Below are 18,403 nucleotides of genomic sequence, written 5' to 3'. Positions count from 1 at the left end.
AATGCAGAACTCCCCCCGGACCAGTGGCCAGGACCAGGCAGTGTGGGTGCCACTGAAAATCAGTTTGCGTGCCGCCTTCGGCATGCGTGCCATAGGTTGCCTACCCCTGTCCTAATGGATGATCCTGGCTCTGTGCTTCAGGGGAAGGAAAACTAATCACTCAAGGTCTGTGGACAATATCGTGATAAGGAGACAGTCCATTTAATATGTGGTACATCTTTTATGGGAGGACACTGTTCGGCTCCAGCATGGACTTGATTATCTAATAGGTCTTTTTTCCATCTCTTATTATTAGGGGCCTACTTAATTCACGATTTTGCAGATTTCACAAAAATTGTGAATTAATGGGATTGTTCACGAAATTAACCTTAAAAATAGAAATATGTATTATTGATAAAACATGCTGCAAAACTTCTGTGATTACCACAATGCAAAAACAGTTGACTATAATCATGTGATATCATTCCAATCATCAAAGTGGATAGTAAGAGTGTGTGTCAAGTTGCATGATGTAGACTATAGTGAGCACGGCAGTCATTATAGTAGATTGTTGATTGTGTGTCAGCATTTATGATGATAAGTTGAGCAGGACAGTAATCGGGTTGAGTGAAAGGATCGTTGTTGCATATAAAGATGGCTGACAATAAATAAAGGCAAAAAAATTTCAGCTTTGGATCATGTGAAGCAGTACCCGGTAAGAACCTTATATGCATATGGTAGTAAATTGTTTTGTACATCTTGCAATGTGACTCTGGATTTGTTCAGAAAAAAACATGATCAATCGCCATTTTAAGCCTGAATCACATATTAAACGAAAAGCATGTGCAGAGGCTACAGATCAGAACAAAAAACAGGCGACAGGGTCCACGATGTTTAAAACAACAACTGAAAGTAGTTTAGCAAAAAGAGATGCTACAATGGAGCTAGTGGAGGCCTTTGCTGCTGTCAACATACCTTTAGAAAAAATGGATAATCCAATACTAAGGGAGTACTTTAGAAAGCATGTACCAAATGCTGGCAATTTCCCGTGTGCAAACAAACTTCACATTATCTAACAGAAGTATTTGCGAAGCACATTCAGTCTACAAAATCTGCACTGGCGAAATAAGATTCCATTTCAGTTGTAGCTGACAAAGCAACAGATGCACAGGATAAGTACATACTCCACATTTTTATTTGTACCTGGCAGCTGGAAAGGTGATCGTATGCCTGGTTTCCTAACAGACTCTGTTCAGATCAAGTTGGTAAATTTTTTTCAACTGTATCGCAAGCGGTAGCAAAGGCTATTGTAAACTACAGGTTAGATTTCAACAAGGTCTCAGCATTTCCCTCTAATAGCGTGATATATGTGTGCAAAGCTTTCTCTGCTGTACTACAAGGAATGATGCCCAATGCAATTCACATTACCTGTAATGCACACATTCTTTCAATGGCCAGTGATATCTGGCGCACACGTTTCCCTGATGTGGATGTGCTGGTTTCTTCTTTTAAAAAAATATTCAAGCATTGTTCAAGTTGTAAACTATGATTCAAGGAGTCCGTGGCCAGTCAAAGTGGTAGCCAAGCAGTGTCGCTTCCACTTGAACCAGTGATTACAAGGTGGAATTTGTGGTTTAATGCAGCTTCTTACTATGCAAAGATTATTAAATACTACCAGCAATTTGTGTGTGAGGAGCTTGAAATCACACCAGGCATACAGTCTTTGCTTAAAGTTTCTGATCTGTTAAAATAGAGCAACATTGAAGACCAGGTGAAGTTAGTTGGTGGCTGAGAATACAATCCAGTTCATGCAGCTTCTAACATGGTTTGAAAGTCGGCAGATTTTGATTCACAAAGCATACAACAAATTGATAGATCTGATCAGCTGGACCCCGAAGATATGGCATCTCAAGAAACTTCAGACTGCCAAACTGAAAATAGCCACAGACAAGAAGTGTTCCAGTCAGAAAAAGCAGAAAAGTTAAACCATACTACAGGTACGAACCGTCATTGCAACCTCCGTTTAAACAACCAGCTGCCTAGTTTTTGAGTGTTTGTTTGCATTTTTGACCCAAATCAGGTGCCTTTTCTGTGTTTTGACCCTGAGCTAATTCAAGCAATTCCTGGATGGGAGAAAAATCATGACAACAAACGTGCTGCTTATCTGACCTTTGTCAAAGAATGCCAGATGCCAGTAAAAGTAACTGAGTTTTGGGGCTCTATTTCTAATTTGTTTCCAAAGCTCTACAAGTTGGCAAAACACTGCCTTACAATTCCTACCAATTCTGTGGATGCAGAATGTGCAATTTCAGTGTATGGACAGAAGATGTCAACTGCAACTGCTGGTGGATGCTGCATGCTATCTTTAACAAATAAAATTGACTGTTTTATTTAGGTAAGCATAAATGTGTATTTCTAAGCTTTATGTACAACTTTTGAGTATTATTTTATTAATTAATTTAGCAGGCTCCCTTATCCAGGGTGACTTACAAAGGTAACTGTGCACTGTACAATACTTGTTACACATATACTGTATGAACACAGCTGCAAAATTTTCTATTTATGTTGTGACCAACCCATAAAAAATGAGTGATTTCTCTGTGATTTAAGTAGATCCCTAATTATTACCATAATCCTGTCTAATTGCATTTATATTCGGCGATAAGATCAGTGTCCAGGTGTAACTGTTCTGTAACATATTGATATGTAACTTGGATTCTGCCACCTATTTGGATGGAAGTCAAAGCGCAAAGTGGCATTTTCATATGGGTCATATGGCAGCAGCTCTTAACCAGGGATGCTGTATAGGTTGGGTGAACTTCAGAATCTGCTGAACCAACAGTTTTTGGAGGTCATAACTGAACTGCTCAAGCATTTTGCTAACTCAGCCTTTTTCCACTTTGGTGCATGCTACCCTCTTGAATGTTCCTGAGAGCACCAAAAGGGGTTGCTGCTATCAAGCCTTGTCTGCACTGAATTTCTCAAATTATCTCCCTTTCACCGGAGCTTCCAACAATGGTGCTCACACTAGTACTGACCAGCTGCCAGCAATTTTACTAGTGTTGTCTAGAATTTGGGAGCCAGTTTTGTAGCAGTGGTCTCCTCAACGTGATGTCCAAATGTGATGGCACCAGAGGGATGATGTACTGACAAATAACACAAGGGATTTGGGAGATATTGATGGGTAGCTGGACAGGATGGGCATTTGGGAGCCAAAGTGGTCTGGGTGTGTCTAGCAGCGTCAGTAAAAATACACGTTACCATTCAATACAATATAGCCCTGTCTCCTTTCAATACAGTGCTATGCAAACAGTACTGCTGACCTTGCAGCCATAGGGGGGCCACTGGCTCATACAGGCTCTACCCCACTAGTGATAGGTTGACATGTTAGTGTGGTATTTACTGCACACATTTACATGCCATGATCCTGCCTGGGTGGGATGTGTTTTGGCAGAGCTTTGTGGGGATCATGACATCTCCCTGTTTATCATGGCACTGGCTGGGGTACGTCACAGGTTCTCTTCTAGCAGGAAATCTCCATCTGTTATTCCCTTAGCTTCTTACACAAACACACAGTAGCTTTGGACATATTCCGTATTCCTCCCACCGTTTCCCTTCTTCCCTTTTGTAATGGGACTGAACCACACACACAGCTGGCACATTAAAGGAATTTAGGCAGGTGGGTGTAGAAGGTCATATGCTGATGATTGGGCATTGCAGCTGGGTTGAGGAGGTGGGAGGAGGCCAGCTGAGTAGCTGCAGGGCTGGCTCAAGCAAATCTGGATCTGACAGCATAAGATGATTTAATGCACTCCCATCAGAACAGTGATTGCTTTAAAGCTGCCTCTGATTCCTCCTGTCCTCCATCGCTCAGCTCCTGTCATAGCTTGTTTACAAACTACACCATTCTTTATAACAAATACATTCCTGATTCCCCCGCCCTCCAAGCCCTCAACAAGTTTATGGGAGACAATACAACAGAGATCTCTGTGGACGGTCAGATCACTCCTCCAGAGGTGGAAGCATCAGGATTGATGGATAAACACTGTGTCAGAAATCTTATGCAATGTAAATCTTCTCTGTGTGTTTTAAAAATACATGTGTGTGTTTCCTACAGAGACACTAAGCACTTTAACAATCAAAATCATATTGCAAGAACAAGGATGCAAGAACTGCAGGGACTGGTAGTTTGTGCAGTAAATCTCCTGCGTGACTCCACAGTAGTAATTACTATGTGAAAGTAATAACTGAGCTGTGTTGAGCGGTAGGCCAACTCCCCCAGCTTTCAGAGGATAGCATGTTTCTCACGGGGAGGCTCCTGTTTGTTAAATTAGATATTGTGTTGTATTTCAGAAAAGGTCACATTTAACCAATGCTGCTTCTGCTTTATTATCTTGGTACAACAGTGTAACCTCCACTGGCACATGATTTGGTTTCCTATCCAGTCCTGCTTCAGCTGCCTGATTCTGTGCATCCTGCCAGTACGATTATGTTGGCAGCAGGCTCTGCGCTCCTTTATTTATTGCAACATTAAAGATGCATACATTTATTTTTACTGTGTTCATAATTGCCATAAGAGCAGGAAATTGTATTCCAAAGTAGCACTTACAAAGAGGATGGAGGGGAGGGTTGATGCTACAACTGAACATCCCAAATTTTGAGGAAATTTGGACTTGGGTGGGTTCTTTGTGACTCAAGCTGTTTTTTCCCTTTTATTCCAAGCTATTTTTATTATTATTATGTGTATTATGGTAGTGCCTAGAGGCTCTAACCAGTATCTGGGAGAATAGGAAAGGGTGAGGCCCATGTATCTCCTGTAGGGAGATGCAAATTGAGAGCAAAATGAACAGGAGTACTTGTGGCACCTTAGAGACTAACAAATTTATTAGAGCATAAGCTTTCGTGGACTACAGCCCACTTCTTCGGATGCATATTGAGAGCAAAATGTGGCTCTTTCAGGGGTGCTGTCTGCCTGCTAGTGTCTGCCCATGTCTCCCTAAACCGACTGTGTCACAGAGCTCTCTTGGTAATGTCTAGTGCTGTCTGTATCATTGATATGCTGCCATGTGTGTAGTGCATACTGCAGCGAGGGAGCATTGAGCAATGTCAGAGCCTGGCCATATGGCACCATAGGAATATGGGGGGTGAGAGGAGGAGAGATAAAGGGAAAGTCCGTGCTACTGGGTCCCAGGTGCGCCTAAAAGGTGGTGGTGTTTTGTTCTGTTTAATGGCGTTAGGAAAGATAAAGAGGGGGAAAGAGACGCATGGCTGGAGCAAAGAGACTCAAGACTGTTCAATGTACCCATTGCCCATGTCTGAATAATGACTCCAGGATGTGCTAATACCTGATTATTAACAGAATCATAGAGTTACAAAGCAGGAATAACTATCAGGCCCTGCTGCCCATCCCCTCTCCTGGCCAGTCCACACTGATCCCTGTGGTATATTCTGGAGCACTTTGCCCGCCTGTGTTTTGAACAACTCAAGCGATGCAGCTTCCATCACTTCCCTTGGGAGACTATTCCACAGCCTAATCGACTGTGACACTGAATCTTTCTTTCTTTCTAAACAAGTTCTGGTTATTCAATACCTGTTCCTATGAAAACAAGGGACAGTGGGATTTTTAATACATGTTTAAACTATGTTGTTTTACGTGCAGACTTTGTTGGGGGGAGGGGTTTGCTTGCAAACAGCATAATTACAAGCATTGATTTTTGTCCCCCTCTCCTATCCCATCCCAGTTTTAAGCATACCCGTCATTGTTTGCTTTTGTAATAGGACATATCTGAGTTTTATTACTCATACTGGTGTTTAACAAAAAGATTTAAAATAGGGCTGTCAAGTAATTAAAAAAATTAACTGTGATTAATCATGCGATTAATCTCACTGTTAAACAACAATAGAATAACATTTATTTAAATATTTTTGGATGTTTTCTACATTTTCAAATATATTGATTTCAATTACAATACAGAATAAAAAGTGTACCATGCTCACTTTATATTTATTTTGGATTACAAGTACTTGCACTGTAAAAAAAACAAAAGAAATAGTATTTTTCAATTCACCTAATACAAGTACTGTCATGCAATCTCTTTATCATTAAAGTTGAACTTACAAATGTAGAATTATGTAAAAAAAAAAACTGCATTCAAAAATAAAACAGTGTAAAATTTTAGAGCCTGCAAGTCCACTCAGTCCTACTTCTTGTTCAGCCAGTCACTCAGACAAACAAGTTTGTTTACATTTGCAGGAGATAATGCTGCCCTCTTCTTGTTTACAATGTCACCTGAAAATGAGAACAGGCATTCACATGGCAGTGGTGTAGCCGACATCGCAAGTTACTTACGTGCCAGATGCGCTAAAGATTCACGTGTTCCTTCATGCTTCAACCACCATTCCGGAAGACATGCATCCATGCTGATGACAGGTTCTGCTCGATAACAATCCTAAGCAGAGCGGACCGACGCATGTTCATTTTCATTATCTGAGTCAGATGCCACCAGGAGAAGGTTGATTTTTGGTGGTTCGGGTTCTGTAGTTTCTGCATTGGAGTGTTGCTCTTTTAAGTCTTCTGAAAACAAGCTCCACACCTTGTGCCTCTCAGATTTTGGAAGGCACTTCAGATTCTTAAACCTTGGGTTGAGTGCTGAAGCTATCTTTCGAAATCTCACATTGGTACCTTCTTTGCATTTTGTAAAATCTGCAGTGAAAGTGTTCTTAAAATGAACATGTGCTGGGTCGTCATTCGAGACTGCTATAACAGGAAATATATGGCAGAATGTGAGTAAAACAGAAAAGGGGGACATACAATTCTGCCCCAAGGAGTTCAGTCACAAATTTAATTCTTATTTTTTTTTTAATGAGCGTCATCAGCATGGAAGCATGTCCTCTGGAATGGTGGCCGAAGCATGAAGGGGCATACGAATGTTTACCAAATCTGGCACGTAAATACCTTGCAATGCTGGCCATAGGTGCTAACTTCGTGGGTGCTCCGGGGCTGGAGCACTCATGGGGAAAAATTGGTGGATGCTCTGGACCCACCGGCAGCTCTCTGCCCCCCGTCACAGCTCACCTCCGCTTCCGCCGCCTCCTCTGAGTGTGCCTTCCCCGCTTCTCCTCCCAGCGCTTGGGAAGGAGGGGGGAGGAGTGGGAACATGGCGCGCTCAGGGGAGGAGGCGGGGCAGGGGCGGGGATTTGGGGAAGGAGTCCAATGGGGCAGGGAGGGGGCAGAGTTGGGGCGGGGACTTTGGGGAAGGGGTTGGAATGGGGGTGGGGTGGGGTGGAGTTGGGGTGGGGCCGGGGGCAGGGGATGCAAACACCCACTGGCGCCTGGAGAAATTGGCGCCTATGATGCTGGCTACAACAGTGCCATGCGAACGCCTGGTCTCACTTTCAGGCGACATTGTAAACAAGAAGAGGGCAGCATTATCTCCTGCAAATGTAAACAAACTTGTTTGTCTGAGTGATTGGCTGAACAAGAAGTAGGACTGCGTGGACTTGTAGGCTCTAAAATTTTACATTGTTTTATTTTTGAATGAAGTCATGTAACTAAAAAAATCTAAATTTGTAAGTTGCACTTTCACAACAGAGATTGCACTACAGTACAAGTACTGTATTAGGTGAATTGAAAAATATTATTCCTTTTGTTTATTTTTACAGTGCAAAAGTTTGTAAGCAAAAATAATATACACTTTGATTTCAGTTACAACACAGAATACAATATATATGAAAATGTAGAAAAACATCCAAAATATTTAATAAATTTCAATTGGTATTCTATTTAACAGTGCAATTAAAACAGCGATTAATTGCGATTAATTTTCTTTAGTTAATCGTGTGAGTTAACTGCGATTAATTGACAGCCCTAATTAAAATAAAGCGCCCACTTTAAATTCTCTAGCAGGAGATTACCTTGCTGGTATTTACATATCTATGCAATAAATATTTTAACATGTTAATTATACACTAATAAGAAAAATATCTTTTGAACTTTCTGCCAAATTGCCACACGCAGAACTGGATCCATCAGGGAATTAAAAGCAATTAGTTTTGTAACAGTGTGTGGTCACATTGTTTCTTCTCTGCAAATTGTTCTGTGGTCACCAGTCAGCCTTTTTCTGTCAAATGTTTATATAAAGACTGGCAGGGCTTGGAGACTTCAGCTGTCTAAAAAAAAAAATAACGTAGGACATTTAAGGTATTCATTTTGCATCAGATCTATTTCTTGCTCTCTAAGGGACAAATTCAACCTTCACACACATGAATACAGCTGAAGTCAATAGGAATTTTGCCAGGGTAAGGCCAGAGGGTTCTATCATGCAGCTGTACTACATGTGGAACTCCCACTCTGTTTACCTCATGCATTCCTAGTAATCGTTTTGATCCTGTATAAACTCCTAACAGCTCCCTCTCTGAGGTGGGTCAGTATCATTATCCCCATTTTACAGATGAGGCATGGAAATGGGAAGGTCAACATTTCCAAAATTTCCATTAATTTTGTGTGCTTCTATTTTGGGGGGCTCAGATTGATTCTCTGAAGGCAGCGGTGCTGAGCCACTTGCAGCTCCAATTGACTTCACTTGTAGTTGGGGTTCTCAGCATCTCTGAAAATCATACATCCTACGCTGGGCCACTCAGAAATTGCGGTACCCCAAATTAGAGGCCACTTTCAGAAAGTTGGGCCTTACCAGCTTGTTCCAGGCCACACAGCAAGTCAGTGTTAGAGCCAGAACTAGAACCCAGCTCTCCCAATTCCGTAGCCAGTTCCTAGCTCACTAGACTACACTGTCTCTCTAGTTTTGACTATACCCATCCCAGGAGCATCTGGGTGCCATTAAAGAAATTGGGAATGCCTCATGCAGGCTCATATTTTGAGTAAGGACTGGGTCCAAAGGGGATTGCCCATGTAGATCTGAAGGCAGACATTGTCCCAGTTAAAATGTCCCATTTTACACTCCCCATATGGGTTAAACGCCCAGTAGGCATTGTGGGAATTTTACCTGAGTAAGGATAAGCAGGCCTGGGCCCAGAGTGTGTCTTTAGGTGCAGGATTTACCAGTTAATTGCCTTTGTCCTTAATACAATGAACCTTGCAAACCTGAGGTTCCGGTTAGGTGAATCACATTTATAACTATCTTTCTTTTCTTTTCCTCCTTTCAGACTGAAAACTACTCTTTTGATTCCAACTATGTGAACAGCAGAGCCCATTTAATAAAGAGGTATGTGGGTTTGCTTGAAAATGTTTCGGTTTGCATAGCCAAATCCAGATTTTTTAGCACTCTTTTCTGCCCTATTATATGCCTCTTGATGTTTTGTATGCAAAATGTTTCTGGAATAATAATTTGATTTTTTTAAAACAGTATTTACTTCCTATTAAATCCCATTGCTTGTGGTTTTTAATAAAGGGAAATCTTTTTTGTTACGTTTGCCTCCTCACTGGGAACTAGCAATGACTTAGGCAAAATGCTGTTACCCTGACAACTTTAAAATTCATAGACTTTATTCCATTTGAAAGCACAGGAATAAAATGATAGATCTGGATGGTGAGAGCTCCCTGACATGTAAGGAGGGAAAAGAAACTTATTTGGGGCCAGGTAATTGGGTTTTGATATTTATTCACTGTTTTAGTTTGAATATTAAAGCAAAATATAATTTTGATGGGATTTTTTCCCATTAGTACTAAATCATCAGCCCATTTTCATCCCAGCAGTTACCCCTTGGGTGAATTTGGCCAACTGTGTAAAATTCTGCTCTAAATTATATCCTAGGTCTTCATCAATAGGAGAAGAAATGAGCCCAGTAGTTAGCTAACATTTCTGTTACACCACCTTAACCACATTGATTTCAGCTGGGTTGTATCTTAACTAATGGAGAGATGAATTTAGTTTGTGGGGGGGAGTCTTAAAAACTTTCAGTTCCCCCATTCCACTTCCCAGTCAGTAGAAGACCCTGACACAGCAAAATGGCTTCTAATCAGGAAGCCACAATTCAGTGCAGGAGATCTGTATCCCGTGTAAGTCATGGAGCTCTGCTCTGGGAGGGTTTACTGCACTCCAGTTTGCAGAGTGGGACTAGACAGGCCAGGAGAGGTGGAGGAACAGAACTATTCATCCATCGCCTCTCTTCCCCACTCAGGATTCCCTCCCATCCCCGACTCTGGCTCTGGGAGGCAACTCCTGGACCAAATTCTGTACAGTTTTATCTGTGAAGTTTTATTCATGAAGACAGTGGAGTAGCAAAGGTGTAACAGAGCACAGCTGGGCCCTGAACTGTTTAAATCTTCTTCCAATAGTAGAGAAAATCCAATTACTTTACTGGCTAAAATCCCATGTATTTACATCTTAAAAATATAACAAGGGGAATTACAAGTGCATTGTCTGAGCAACTTCAGTTCAGACAGTGAAGGGCAGGCATATTTGTTTGCATTGTTCATGATGTTTAACAATGATAATGTGACTGCTGGAGAGAAATGGGCTGCCTGCAACATATCACTCCTCACAATATAGTCAGGATTCATTCTTCTGAAAAACAAATCTATTAATCTTTTCTTTTTTACACCTAACATAAAAGCAAGCAGCATTCCTGACTCCCACAGCAAGGTTTACTCCAAGCCTGTATTGTTCTGGGATTCCTGCAATTGCTGATACTCAGAAACCTGCCTTTCCTTTAAAAAAGTGGCAGTGGTAGAAACATGTTGTCTGTGACTGTGTTGCATTATGGCCTGTCTCACTGCAAGAAAGACAAATGCATTGTCATGCAGATTGCTTGCACATTTTGAATGGCAACTCTATGTGCAATGTCCCCCCCCCCCACACTTTACTTGTCTTGCACTTGAAATCTAATGAATGTCATAAATGTGAGGCAGACATTTGAGAATTGAAATGTCATCCATTAAACACTGGAATAATTTTCATTCAGCAAAATCTTTGTTTTTGTGGAAATGTTGTAGTTGCTCTACCTTTGCTATGTGAATCTCCCAAAATCTGTCAGTTTAATTAATCTCTTTATACCTTTTTTTTTTATTTGTCTCTCTCTCACACACACACAAAAATTAATTCTGGATTTAAAGGACTTTCTTAATTTAAAATTCTCTGATGTTGCCTGGAATCAGTCAGTGGCTTCAACATGGACATCTTTATTTAAAAGGTAGTGTTCGAAGGTTTATCAATTTAAATGTATTTTCACAGTCCCCCCCCTTTGTGGTTCTGCAGAGCACGAAATGGTAGGTGGTTCACTCGATTTCCGTGGAGACACAAAGGGGCTTTGCAAAGTAATGAAAATGTCTATTTCTTCAGTGCTTTAAGGCACAGGCCGCCCCCAAGACTAAATGATTTTAGTCAAAGCCAGCTAGCTGGAGAGTTTGGGCCAGATCCTCAGTTGGTAGAAAGTGGTCCAGTGAAATCAATGCTTATTTACACCTGCTGTGGATATGACCCGTTTGTCCTTTTTTGGTAAAAGCAATGTTGAAAGACATTGTGAAAGAGAGCTCCTGGATAGTTAGCCCTGACGCTGAGATTTGAATTGCCTGCCTAGATAGATTGTAAGCTATGTGGGGCAGGGACTTTCACTTACTCTGTACGGTGCCTAAGCGCAATGGGTTCATCTTGGTTCATCTCTAGGCGTTCCTGTACTACAAAAAGAAGCAATTAAATTAAATGGAGAGGGACAATCTCCGCCTCATCTTGGTCAAAGTACTGTCAGCACTGGAGTAGGAGGAGCAGTGCTTAATTTGTGCCAGGGTTTGCCAGGGCTGAGCCCTGACACCTCTAGGTTTGGCAGTTCATAGCTCCAGCACCTCTGGGCTTGCCGTGTCAGTTATGAAAGTAAAAAATTGCTTGAGCCCTGGCACCTCTTTCATTACAAATTAAGCACTGGGGAGGAGAGGGCTTAAATGAGCCCTCCCTTCCTTGTTATCCACGTGCTCGTTTAGATTTTGCTGCTTCTGTTCCTTCTCAGGCATTCTCCTTTACAGACCTTCTTTTCTAGAGTGTCTCTGTCTCTTTGTGGATGGGCAGCCTGTATATTTCACCGACTTCTCTTCAGCAGTAACCAATTGATTTTACAATGCTGCGGTGTCAGCTTGTCCTCTTTGCTGCCCTGGGGGTTCTCCATGAGCTAGCTACATTTCAGAATGGACTATGTCTGATTTTTAGCCTGACGTCTTAAAGCTTTACCTTGTACACAAGTTTGCATGGCTGCCAAGAGTTTCTAGGATTTGTTGCTTCCCATTTTGCATCCATCCTCAAGCCAGCGAAGAAAATTTCCCAGCCCTCAGCTTTTTGGGCTCTGAGCATCTACCGTAAGAACTTCACCCTCAGCTGTTGTTGGGCACTGTTTATGATATGGGCTTGCTCTTGCAACATTTTTTCTAATCAGTGCTCTGCTGCTGTCTCTCTCCATAGCACATGGAAGGCAGCGAAGCACCATTTATAAGGGGCGCTACAGGAGTAGACCTGAAAGTGAAATAAAATGGAGCTTTCAAGCAGATGCTGTTTCCAGCTTGCAATATAACAAGTCTATGGGCACTGTCAAGTGGGGGCAGCTTTAGTTTAGGTAGTTGAGAGCTCACCAGTTCTAGCAGTACTCACCATCATAAGTACATGGCCATGACTAGTGATTCTGGATGCCCGTCTTGAGATACCTTAAAGCAGGGGTCGGCAACCTTTCAGAAGTGGTGTGCCGAGTCTTCATTTATTCACTCTGATTTAAGGTTTCGCGCACCAGTAATACATGTTAATGTTTTTAGAAGGTCTCTTTCTATAAGTCTATAATATATAATTAAACTGTTGTTGTATGTAAAGTAAATAAGGTTTTTAAAATGTTTAAGAAGCTTAATTTAAAATTAAATTAAAATGCAGAGCCCCCCGGACCGGTGGCCAGGACCCGGGCAGTGTGAGTGCCACTGAAAATCAGCTTGCGTGCCACCTTCGGCACGTGTGCCATAGGTTGCCTACCCCTGCCTTAAAGAGTCTGATTTTCAGAAAGTGCTGAGCATGTGCCTTTGGAAAATCAGGTCCCTTTGAATTGTCAAAAAAAAAAAAAAAAAAAAAAAATCACTAGTCACTCTTGAAAATGTAAGCCACAGGGGAACCTGCTCAAACCAGTAATATCTTCACCTGTAAAACTAAACTTTGTTACATCAGTCACTGTATAAGGTCAGACTTATACAGAACACCAAATGCAGATGATCGTTTTCCCCCCAAGCCTTGCTCTGTATAGGATTTCCTGCAGGAGCTCCCTGTCTCTGTCTTTGATTCCCTCAGAGTCGCACCCATCTCTTTGTATACGTTGGTAGCATTAATAAGCTGCTCCTGCCATAACGACCAGAATTTACTCTGCAGTTTTATGCTAGGTTCTAACTCTTGCTAATCTGAGATGTCAAGAGCAAAGTCCAGCATCCAGGCCCTGGTCCTGTGAGGACTGGCCCCCAAGCAAAACTCCCCAATACTGGAGAAAGGTGTTGAGCAGGATGGCCAGAAGCTTTCACTGTGGTGCCTCTTAAGATAAGCTCTGTGGGGCAGGGACTGTCTTTTTGTTCAGTATTTGTGCAGTGCCTCGCACAATGGGGTCCTGGCTGTGACTGGGGCTCTTAGGTGCTTCTACAATACAAATAAACAATAACAGTGATAAGAATTGAAGTAAAACAAGCCAGTTTCCTCAAAAGAAGTCTGAGGCCTTTTAAAGTCTCATGGACCCTGGGAATTATACTCATCTGTTTCTTCTGGGTCTTGGTTACCTGGTCTCTGCCCAATAAAAGGCTCTCCCTGGCCTGTGTTCTATAGTCACTCTCTTCCAGGTGTCAGTGGAGTTGGCCCCAGCCTCATAAAGCCCAGGTGGCACAATGTCCTGAACATCTTCATGTCCTAATGCTGATGGTAGTCAGGGTGTGCTGCTCTGCTGGTACATTCTCTACTTTCAGGTCAATGCACCTTACCCAACACCTCATGCAGTTCTTACCATGACCTGTTAAAGGTAATCTCAGAAGTGTGTACTGTGCATTGCTTTTTCTTTTGCTACTGGGCTTGTTACCACCGTAAGAACTGACATATCAGATCAAACCAAGGGTCCATCCTGTTCCAGTACCTTGTCTCTAACAGTGGCCTGAGCCAGCTGCTTCAGAAGGTGCAAGAAACCTCATAATGGACAATATATGGAATAGCCTTCTTCACAGGGATTTTTTTTTTCCAAATACCAGGCTGCAACAGAAGTTGGTTTATGCCCTGAAGTTTATAAGGGGTTATCCTAGCTAATGTAATTTTGAATGTTCTTTTTTATATAAATGTCTAATCCTTTTTAGAATCCTGCTAAGCTTTTGACCTCAGTAATATATTGTTGCATTGAGTTCCACAGGATAGTTTTGCAGAGTATAAAAAGAATAACTCTGAAAACCAATGTAAGCTGGATTTTCTGTTTTGCAGGATGAATGGATATGGCGAGACAGTGCTACCTCTGTAGGGCTCCTTTTTCAGCAATACATTAGTCGTTGTCCTGACTGCCATTTTCTTTGTACCTTATGTACTCAGCAGCACAGCCAGGAAGTTCTTCCAGCCTGTATCTGGCACATTCAGCAATAGCTTGTCTGTATTCACAGGAGACCTTCATTTCTTTTCTGTTAGAATGGTTCAGAGCTGTATGTGACATGCCAAGTTGAATAGGTTGAATTGCTGTTATACTTTGTCTCTTCCTATTCTTCTCAGGTATAAGGTGATCCTCTGTTCCTGATCTTGCCTCCAGTCTGCTTCAGCTGTGCGCCGCTTCAACTTTTCGTCTCTTTGGCTTATTCCACAATGAGCAGCAGCACTTTGCTTGTGTGATAAATGAGCAAGATCTTTCTGTAATTCTCACAAACCTGTAGGCAGTTCCTGTTTCAGACTTGCAGCTAGTTCTAGTTGCCTACTGGAACGTGCATAAAGATCAATGAATAGAATTGTTAGTGTGTCATACTGGGAACACTCTTTTGTGGTTTAGAATTGTGACTACCTATGAAAGAGATTCTCCCCCCCCACCCCCCCCCGATAATACAGCCAGTATAAGTCTTGCTTCAGGGTTATGACATCATCCTGGCTACGAGAGACTTTATCTGATCAGACTTGACATGACAGTAAATCATTGTTCTTTCTTTAACCCAGCAGTTCAACTTTCAAGGACTTAGAGGGGAATAGTCTCAAGGATAGTGGGCATGAGGAGAGTGACCAGACTGACAGTGAACATGATGTCCAACGGGGCCTGTACTGTGATACTGCCGTCAACGATGTGCTGAACACCAGTGTTACTTCCATGGGGTCTCAGATGCCTGAACAAGGTAGGTTGTGTCAGTTCAAAATAATGTGTGTTAAGAGGGAGATCTATGGAGCTTTCTGACTGTAGTAACAGTAGTTAGCTGGACACTGATGGCTAGAATATATTCTTGCATGGGTGTGCAATAAGGATGCTTAGCACTTACTGCATATAATGCTTTTCATCTTCCGAGTGCTGTATAGATATAAATTAATCTTCACTACCCCTGTCAAGTAAGTAAACAATGAGGATTATCCTCCATTTCACAGATGGGGAAACTGAGACCCCCCTGAGTTTTTATGTGAAAGCTATTCAAGTGGCAGAGTTAGAATTAGAGCAGGAGTTACTTGTTTCTGGTCAGGTGCTTGCTGCACTAGACCTCACTTTCTTAATCAAAGATCACATGCCCTATTTTTGACACGCTGTAGCAGGATTTCAGGAAATCGTGAGCAGACATCATCCACACAACATTTCGAAAAGGTCGGCTGAGCATATATACACATTATTCACACATTCCACAGGAGATTAGCTCAGTCAAGTGGGCGAGGTATTTGTGTCTTCCCCTCCACCCCATTAAACTGCAGTTTCACCTATTACACATACCCATATGCAGAGTTGGAAAATCAAGCTATGATCTAAACCCAAATGAGTGTTAGCTGGAGGAAAATAGTCAGAAGAGTTCAGCTGAGCCCATTCCTTCATATGTACTTGGGCATGAATGTCGCTTTTAATGTCTTACTGATGCAAACATCCTCTGTAAACATCCTGTCATTTTCAATTAAGATGTATGAATGCAGTTTGGTGCTCAAGCTCAAGGAAGCCTTAGGGATGCTTGGATATCTCTTGAGAGAGGCTGTAGCTGAGGCCCAACTGGAAGCCCCACTGCTAAAAGACTTAAGGATGTGAAAACAAAGTGCTGTGATTATGAACTGGGCTTCAGCTGTTGAATTCGATTCGTGGTAAACATCATTAAAAGCCTTTGTTTTAATGTGTAAAAGAGTCAAATGGGGAGAGTTCTCACCATCCGTGTCGTAAAACATTTCCTCTAAAAGAAACAATGATCACTATGGTAATTCCTGAGGGATGCTGTTAAATGACCATAGTTAACCCTGGAAAACTGTACAAGTTGGAGTACATAGAGGTCACCTACCAATTCTATACTGTCAGTCACATTAACTGGAGAGCAGTGACATCTACAATGATAATGTATTTTCCAGACAACCATACTGTGGCTAAAGATGAAAAAATTAAACATTTATATAACTATACAGTGGCAATTTAATTCTCCAAGGACTAGCACTGTGTCAGAGAATGCAGGCTGATAGGTATCATTTATTATTCTTCTATTACAAAGAAATGCTTTTTCATTTCGATCAGGAAAAGGTTTCCTAAGATGCTCCTTGCAGTAAGAGACGGCTCTGGGGGTGAAAATGCTCATAATTGATTCCTGTCCTGTTGGAATGGTCTGAACAACATCTGTTAATTTTTTTGTCACTTTTTTTTTTTTTTTTTAAGCAAAAAACAATCTTGGTGGAGTGCCGGATAGGATTTGACAGAGATTACATTTCTGACAAGGTTGTGCACTGCCTGCAGTGTGCATGAGATAACAATGAGAATGAATTGAGAGGAATGGGCTGGAGTCAGACCTGGTCAGTAAAGAGACACTAGTGATAAATTTGGTTCAATATATTGGAACCAAATCTTCCAGTATTAACTGCTGGTAAAGACAATTAGGTGGGAGAGATCCAAAAGCACATATTGGAGTCAGGTGCCTGACTCCCATTGACCTTTAATGGGAATTGGGTGCTTATCACACAGTGTGCATTTGCAGAGCTCCCTTGTGGTTTATTTCTTTGAGGGAAACTCAGTTAGTTGCAACTTCCGGCTCTTGTTCATTAAGATTTGTCACATATGGGAGTATCCTCATATTTATGCCATGCCAGGATTATTCACTGTGCCCTGATTCTGTAAATCACTTAAACACATCTTAACTTTAAGCACATTAATAGTCCCATTGACTTCAGTGGGGCTACTCACATAGTTGGAGCTAAGCAGGGCCTAAGGACTTGTCTACACTTAAAATGCACAGCTGCACTGCTGTAGTGCTTCAGTCTAGACCAGGGGTCTCAAACTCAAATGACCACGAGGGCCACATGAGGGCTAGTTCATTGGCCCGAGGGCCGCATCACTGACACACACACCCCTCACTGCCCCCAGCCCTGCCCCCAGAGGGTGCATGAGGGGTGTGGCGGGGACTCAGGGCAGGGAGTTGAGGTGCAGCAGGGGATTGGGGTGCAGGCAGGGGGCTCAGGGTGCCAAAGGGGTGTGGAATGCAGCAGGTCGCTCAGGGCAGGGGGTTGGGGTGTGGGGTGCAGCAGGGGGCTCAGGGCAGGGAGTTGGGATGCAGAAGGGGTGTGGGATGCAGCAGGGGCTCAGGGCAGGGGGTTGGGGTATGGGGATGCAGCAGGGGGCTCAGGGCAGGGAGTTGGGATGCAGGAGGGGTGTGGGATATGGCAGGGGGCTCAGGGCATGGGGTTGGGGTGCAGCAGGGGGTTGGGGTTCAGGCAGGGGGCTCAGGGCAGGGGGTTGGGGTGCAGAAGGGGTGTGGGATGCAGCAGGGGGCTCAGGGCAGGGAGTTGGGGTGTGGGGTGCAGCAGGGGGCTCAGGGCAGGGGGCTGGGGTGCAAAAGGGGTGTGGGATGCAGCAGGGGGCTCAGGGCAGGGGGTTGGGGTGCAAAAGGGGTGTGGGATGCAGCAGGGGGCTCAGGGCAGGGGGCTGGGGTGCAAAAGGGGTGTGGGATGCAGCAGGGGGCTCAGGGCAGGGGGTTGGGGTGCAAAAGGGGTGTGGGATGCAGCAGGGGGCTCAGGGCAGGGGGCTGGGGTGCAAAAGGGGTGTGGGATGCAGCAGGGGGCTCAGGGCACGGGGTTGGGGTGCAAAAGGGGTGTGGGATGCAGCAGGGAGCTCAGGGCAGGGGGTTGGGGTGCAGAAGGGGTGTGGGATGCAGCAGGGGGCTCAGGGCAGGGAGTTGGGGTGTGGGGTGCAGCAGGGGGCTCAGGGCAGGGAGTTGGGGTGTGGGGTGCAGCAGGGGGCTCAGGGCAGGGAGTTGGGGTGTGGGGTGCAGCAGGGGGCTCAGGGCAGGGAGTTG

General features: G+C 43.3%; 1 protein-coding gene across 4 annotated transcripts in view; it reads left to right on the top strand.

The window, feature by feature from the left end:
* PCDH19 (protocadherin 19) overlaps positions 1 to 18,403 on the top strand; it is a 116,958-nt gene that overhangs the window by 55,818 nt on the left and 42,737 nt on the right. For 3 of the 4 annotated variants that reach the window (XM_054040592.1, XM_054040591.1, XM_054040594.1), the window contains 2 exons: positions 9,142 to 9,200; positions 15,111 to 15,283. In XM_054040592.1, the coding sequence (XP_053896567.1) occupies positions 9,142 to 9,200; positions 15,111 to 15,283 (232 nt within the window). The remainder of the gene's footprint in view (positions 1 to 9,141; positions 9,201 to 15,110; positions 15,284 to 18,403) is intronic. The other variant, XM_054040593.1, reaches the window with a different exon arrangement.

Source organism: Malaclemys terrapin, chromosome 9, assembly GCF_027887155.1.
Source record: "Malaclemys terrapin pileata isolate rMalTer1 chromosome 9, rMalTer1.hap1, whole genome shotgun sequence".
NCBI lineage: Eukaryota > Metazoa > Chordata > Testudines > Emydidae > Malaclemys > Malaclemys terrapin.
This window is presented reverse-complemented; position numbering and strand designations above follow the sequence as displayed.